This window comes from Mya arenaria, chromosome 8 (assembly GCF_026914265.1).
Source record: "Mya arenaria isolate MELC-2E11 chromosome 8, ASM2691426v1".
NCBI classification, from domain to species: Eukaryota; Metazoa; Mollusca; class Bivalvia; order Myida; family Myidae; genus Mya; species Mya arenaria.
In genome coordinates this window covers 10,743,300-10,749,299 of record NC_069129.1, presented here as the reverse complement: position 1 = coordinate 10,749,299, position 6,000 = coordinate 10,743,300, and the positions used below count along the sequence as shown (strand labels likewise).

The window sequence follows — 6,000 nt, the reverse complement described above, 5'->3', positions numbered from 1 at the left end:
AATGTTTTCATCGGTTTACAGGAAAATGAGACAAAGAATCTTTCTGACAGGAATTATGATATTCTCAACTCACAGTGTTTCATCATTTAACAATATATCAACATTTGCCAACAACAGTATTTCTGTATAATATAATGGATTTGTTCCCACAATTGAAGTAGAATGACGTTTTGCTGTCATTGGTCAATCGAAATCCGGCATTCGGAGCTCCTCGGCCATTTTTATCGAAAATAACGTTGTTTTCGAAAATTGGCCGAGCAGCTCCGAATGGAAATCCGGTTGCCTCAACCTGTATACATCAGATTTTGTGTACCGAACCAAACCGAATCAGATATTCTTACTATTTGAATAAATTTTCTTCTTTTAGTGGTTCTTTCTTCAGCTGGTATAATCATCAATGTGCATAGTTGTATGTTTACACGAACTTCGGTGTGATTATCTGTTCAACCATTACGGATTTCATTGCCATGTTTAAAGTTTACATACCATTTAAACGATAACAACCAGGCGCGTAGCTAATGCCAATTCTGAATTGACGGAAAGCATATTAACCCCTTCAACCCCTTCCACCCTCAGGTTATTATTTCAAATTCGGGGGATTTGGTATGACAAAAAATTCAACCGGTCATAATTTCATAACGCAACTGCGTATTGGCATAAAGTCAGCTACGCGCCTGACAGCTAAATGGTTTAACTGTTTTTTTAGGGAAATCACAATGTTACTGGATTTTTCGAACGCATGTCCCTATAGGCAGTTAAATACACTGTCTGTCGTGATGGGACACACGGCGGGGTCAAGCAGTGCAGCCAAAGGCAGATGACATACTTATATAAACAACCAACCATTAACATCAACAAAAATGACACAAAGTATAAAAGGGATAAAACTGACGCCACAACATCAATGTCAATCAAGAGCGAATCATAAGTCACCGGGCATTCGAATTGTTTTGCACTCATTTTTTCAACTTTTGGAATAAAATCATTGTTGACAGCTATTGGTCCTTCGTATTTGGTTTATTTACCAAGGTTTGGTATCCAAAGTCTTCTGTTGGCGTATGCTTGTCAGGTTCTCCCGTATAATGCCAGATGTGGTTGTTTCTATCAGGTAAATGATTTTTATTCATGTCCGAAATGACTTTTCCTGAGATAGTCTTGTATTTCAACTGTTGTTCCCTGTCAGTGGTGTATAAATACTCATTGACGAACAGCAAAACATACTGGAAAGAAAATTGCATAACATGCCTTATGTTATTTTGTATTGTTTTTATTCAAGATAATTACGAAAGTGGGCGGCTAAATAAGAACCAATTGTACATGCAAAAAATGCTTCATTAAACTGAAAAAAAACGGGAACGCATGATAGAACATGCGAACACTGGAAGCATGTTACATTTAGAGATAATACACTTTAACTAACTTCATATAAACTGACCTAACCATGACTACAAAATAAATAAATATGCTACTAAAAATCTGTGAGTATATCTACTTGCTCACGCATAATGTCTCGAACGATATATACCGTTAAATAACTTCTAGAAGTATATTGCAACCCAGCGAAAATACGCATAAACCCTCTACTAGAGCCATGATGCCACCAGAAACTGTAGACATAAACTTACTACTGGAGGCATGGCATCACCAGTTACAGTATAAATGCAATCACTACTAGTGGCATGGCATCACCAGTTACAGTATACAACTATACATGCAATTACTACAAGAGGCATGGTATCACCAGTTACAGTATACATGCTATCACTACTAGTGGCATGGTATCACCAGTTACAGTATACATGCTATCACTACTAGAGGCATGGCATCACCAGTTACAGTATACATGCTATCACTACTAGTGGCATGGTATCACCAGTTACAGTATACATGCTATCACTACTAGTGGCATGGTATCACCAGTTACAGTATACATGCTATCACTACTAGAGGCATGGTATCACCAGTTACAGTATACATGCTATCACTACAAGAGGCATGGCATCACCAGTTACAGTATAAATGCAATCACTACTAGTGGCATGGCATCACCAGGTACAGTATACATGCTATCACTACAAGAGGCATGGTATCACCAGTTACAGTATACATGCTATCACTACAAGAGGCATGGTATCACCAGTTACAGTATACATGCAATCACTACAAGAGGCATGGTATCACCAGTTACAGTATACATGCTATCACTACAAGAGGCATGGTATCACCAGTTACAGTATACATGCTATCACTACTAGTGGCATGGTATCACCAGTTACAGTATACATGCTATTACTACTAGTGGCATGGTATCACCAGTTACAGTATAAATGCAATCACTACTAGAGGCATGGCATCACCAGTTACAGTATACATGCTATCACTACTAGAGGCATGGCATCACCAGTTACAGTATACATGCTATCACTACTAGTGGCATGGCATCACCAGTTACAGTATAAATGCAATCACTACTAGTGGCATGGTATCACCAGTTACAGTATACATGCTATCACTACTAGAGGCATGGTATCACCAGTTACAGTATAAATGCAATCACTACTAGTGGCATGGCATCACCAGGTACAGTATACATGCTATCACTACTAGTGGCATGGCATCACCAGTTACAGTATACATGCTATCACTACTAGTGGCATGGTATCACCAGTTACAGTATACATGCTATCACTACAAGAGGCATGGCATCACCAGTTACAGTATACATGCAATCACTACTAGAGGCATGGCATCACCAGTTACAGTATAAATGCAATCACTACTAGTGGCATGGTATCACCAGTTACAGTATACATGCTATCACTACTAGTGGCATGGCATCACCAGTTACAGTATACATGCTATCACTACTAGTGGCATGGCATCACCAGTTACAGTATACATGCTATCACTACAAGAGGCATGGCATCACCAGTTACAGTATAAATGCAATCACTACTAGTGGCATGGTATCACCAGTTACAGTATACATGCTATCACTACTAGTGGCATGGCATCACCAGTTACAGTATACATGCTATCACTACTAGTGCCATGGTATCACCAGTTACAGTATACATGCTATCACTACAAGAGGCATGGCATCACCAGTTACAGTATACATGCTATCACTACTAGAGGCATGGTATCACCAGTTACAGTATAAATGCTATCACTACTAGTGGCATGGTATCACCAGTTACAGTATACATGCTATCACTACTAGTGGCATGGTATCACCAGTTACAGTATACATGCTATCACTACTAGTGGCATGTTATCACCAGTTACAGTATACATGCTATCACTACTAGTGGCATGGTATCACCAGTTACAGTATACATGCTATCACTACTAGTGGCATGGTATCACCAGTTACAGTATACATGCTATCACTACTAGAGGCATGGCATCACCAGTTACAGTATACATGCTATCACTACTAGAGGCATGGTATCACCAGTTACAGTATAAATGCAATCACTACTAGTGGCATGGTATCACCAGTTACAGTATACATGCTATCACTACTAGTGGCATGGTATCACCAGTTACAGTATACATGCTATCACTACTAGTGGCATGGTATCACCAGTTACAGTATACATGCTATCACTACTAGTGGCATGGTATCACCAGTTACAGTATAAATGCTATCACTACTAGTGGCATGGTATCACCAGTTACAGTATACATGCTATCACTACTAGTGGCATGGTATCACCAGTTATAGTATAAATGCAATCACTACTAGTGGCATGGTATCACCAGTTACAGTATACATGCTATCACTACTAGTGGCATGGTATCACCAGTTACAGTATACATGCTATCACTACTAGTGGCATGGTATCACCAGTTACAGTATACATGCTATCACTACTAGTGGCATGGTATCACCAGTTACAGTATACATGCTATCACTACTAGTGGCATGGCATCACCAGTTACAGTATACATGTTATCACTACAAGAGGCATGGCATCACCTGTTACAGTATACATGCTATCACTACTAGTGGCATGGCATCACCAGTTACAGTATACATGCTATCACTACTAGAGGCATGGCATCACCAGTTACAGTATACATGCTATCACTACTAGTGGCATGGTATCACCAGTTACAGTATACATGCTATCACTACTAGTGGCATGGTATCACCAGTTACAGTATACATGCTATCACTACTAGTGGCATGGCATCACCAGTTACAGTATAAATGCTATCACTACTAGTGGCATGGTATCACCAGTTACAGTATACATGCTATCACTACTAGTGGCATGGCATCACCAGTTACAGTATACATGCTATCACTACTAGTGGCATGGTATCACCAGTTACAGTATAAATGCAATCACTACAAGAGGCATGGCATCACCAGTTACAGTATAAATGCAATCACTACAAGAGGCATGGCATCACCAGTTACAGTATACATGCAATCACTACAAGAGGCATGGTATCACCAGTTACAGTATACATGCTATCACTACTAGTGGCATGGTATCACCAGTTACAGTATACATGCAATCACTACTAGTGGCATGGCATCACCAGTTACAGTATACATGCTATCACTACTAGTGGCATGGCATCACCAGTTACAGTATACATGCTATCACTACTAGTGGCATGGTATCACCAGTTACAGTATACATGCTATCACTACTAGTGGCATGGCATCACCAGTTACAGTATACATGCTATCACTACTAGTGGCATGGCATCACCAGGTACAGTATACATGCTATCACTACTAGTAGCATGGCATCACCAGTTACAGTATACATGCTATCACTACTAGTGGCATGGCATCACCAGGTACAGTATACATGCAATCACTACTAGTGGCATGGTATCACCAGTTACAGTATACATGCAATCACTACTAGTGGCCTGGTATCACCAGTTACAGTATACATGCAATCACTACTAGTGGCATGGCATCACCAGTTACAGTATACATGCTATCACTACAAGAGGCATGGCATCACCAGTTACAGTATACATGCTATCACTACAAGAGGCATGGCATCACCAGTTACAGTATACATGCTATCACTACTAGTGGCATGGTATCACCAGTTACAGTATACATGCTATCACTACTAGTGGCATGGCATCACCAGTTACAGTATACATGCTATCACTACAAGAGGCATGGCATCACCAGTTACAGTATACATGCTATCACTACTAGTGGCATGGCATCACCAGGTACAGTATACATGCAATCACTACTAGTGGCATGGTATCACCAGTTACAGTATACATGCAATCACTACTAGTGGCATGGTATCACCAGTTACAGTATACATGCAATCACTACTAGTGGCATGGCATCACCAGTTACAGTATACATGCTATCACTACAAGAGGCATGGCATCACCAGTTACAGTATACATGCTATCACTACAAGAGGCATGGCATCACCAGTTACAGTATACATGCTATCACTACTAGTGGCATGGTATCACCAGTTACAGTATACATGCTATCACTACTAGTGGCATGGTATCACCAGGTACAGTATACATGCTATCACTACAAGAGGCATGGCATCACCAGTTACAGTATACATGCTATCACTACTAGTGGCATGGCATCACCAGTTACAGTATACATGCTATCACTACTAGTGGCATGGTATCACCAGTTACAGTATACATGCTATCACTACTAGTGGCATGGTATCACCAGTTACAGTATACATGCTATCACTACAAGAGGCATGGTATCACCAGTTACAGTATAAATGCAATCACTACTAGTGGCATGGCATCACCAGGTACAGTATACATGCTATCACTACTAGTGGCATGGTATCACCAGTTACAGTATACATGCTATCACTACTAGTGGCATGGCATCACCAGTTACAGTATAAATGCAATCACTACTAGTGGCATGGCATCACCAGTTACAGTATAAATGCAATCACTACAAGAGGCATGGTATCACCAGTTACAGTATACATGCTATCACTACTAGTGGCA

General features: G+C 40.3%; 1 protein-coding gene across 1 annotated transcript in view; it reads right to left on the bottom strand.

The window, feature by feature from the left end:
* Nucleotides 1-375: 375 nt before the first annotated feature.
* LOC128243672 (uncharacterized) overlaps nt 376-6,000 on the bottom strand; it is a 36,920-nt gene continuing 31,295 nt past the window's right edge. Inside the window, exon 4 of the mRNA XM_052961561.1 lies at nt 376-1,220. Within this exon, the coding sequence (XP_052817521.1) occupies nt 996-1,220 (225 nt within the window). The 3' untranslated portion in view covers nt 376-995. The remainder of the gene's footprint in view (nt 1,221-6,000) is intronic.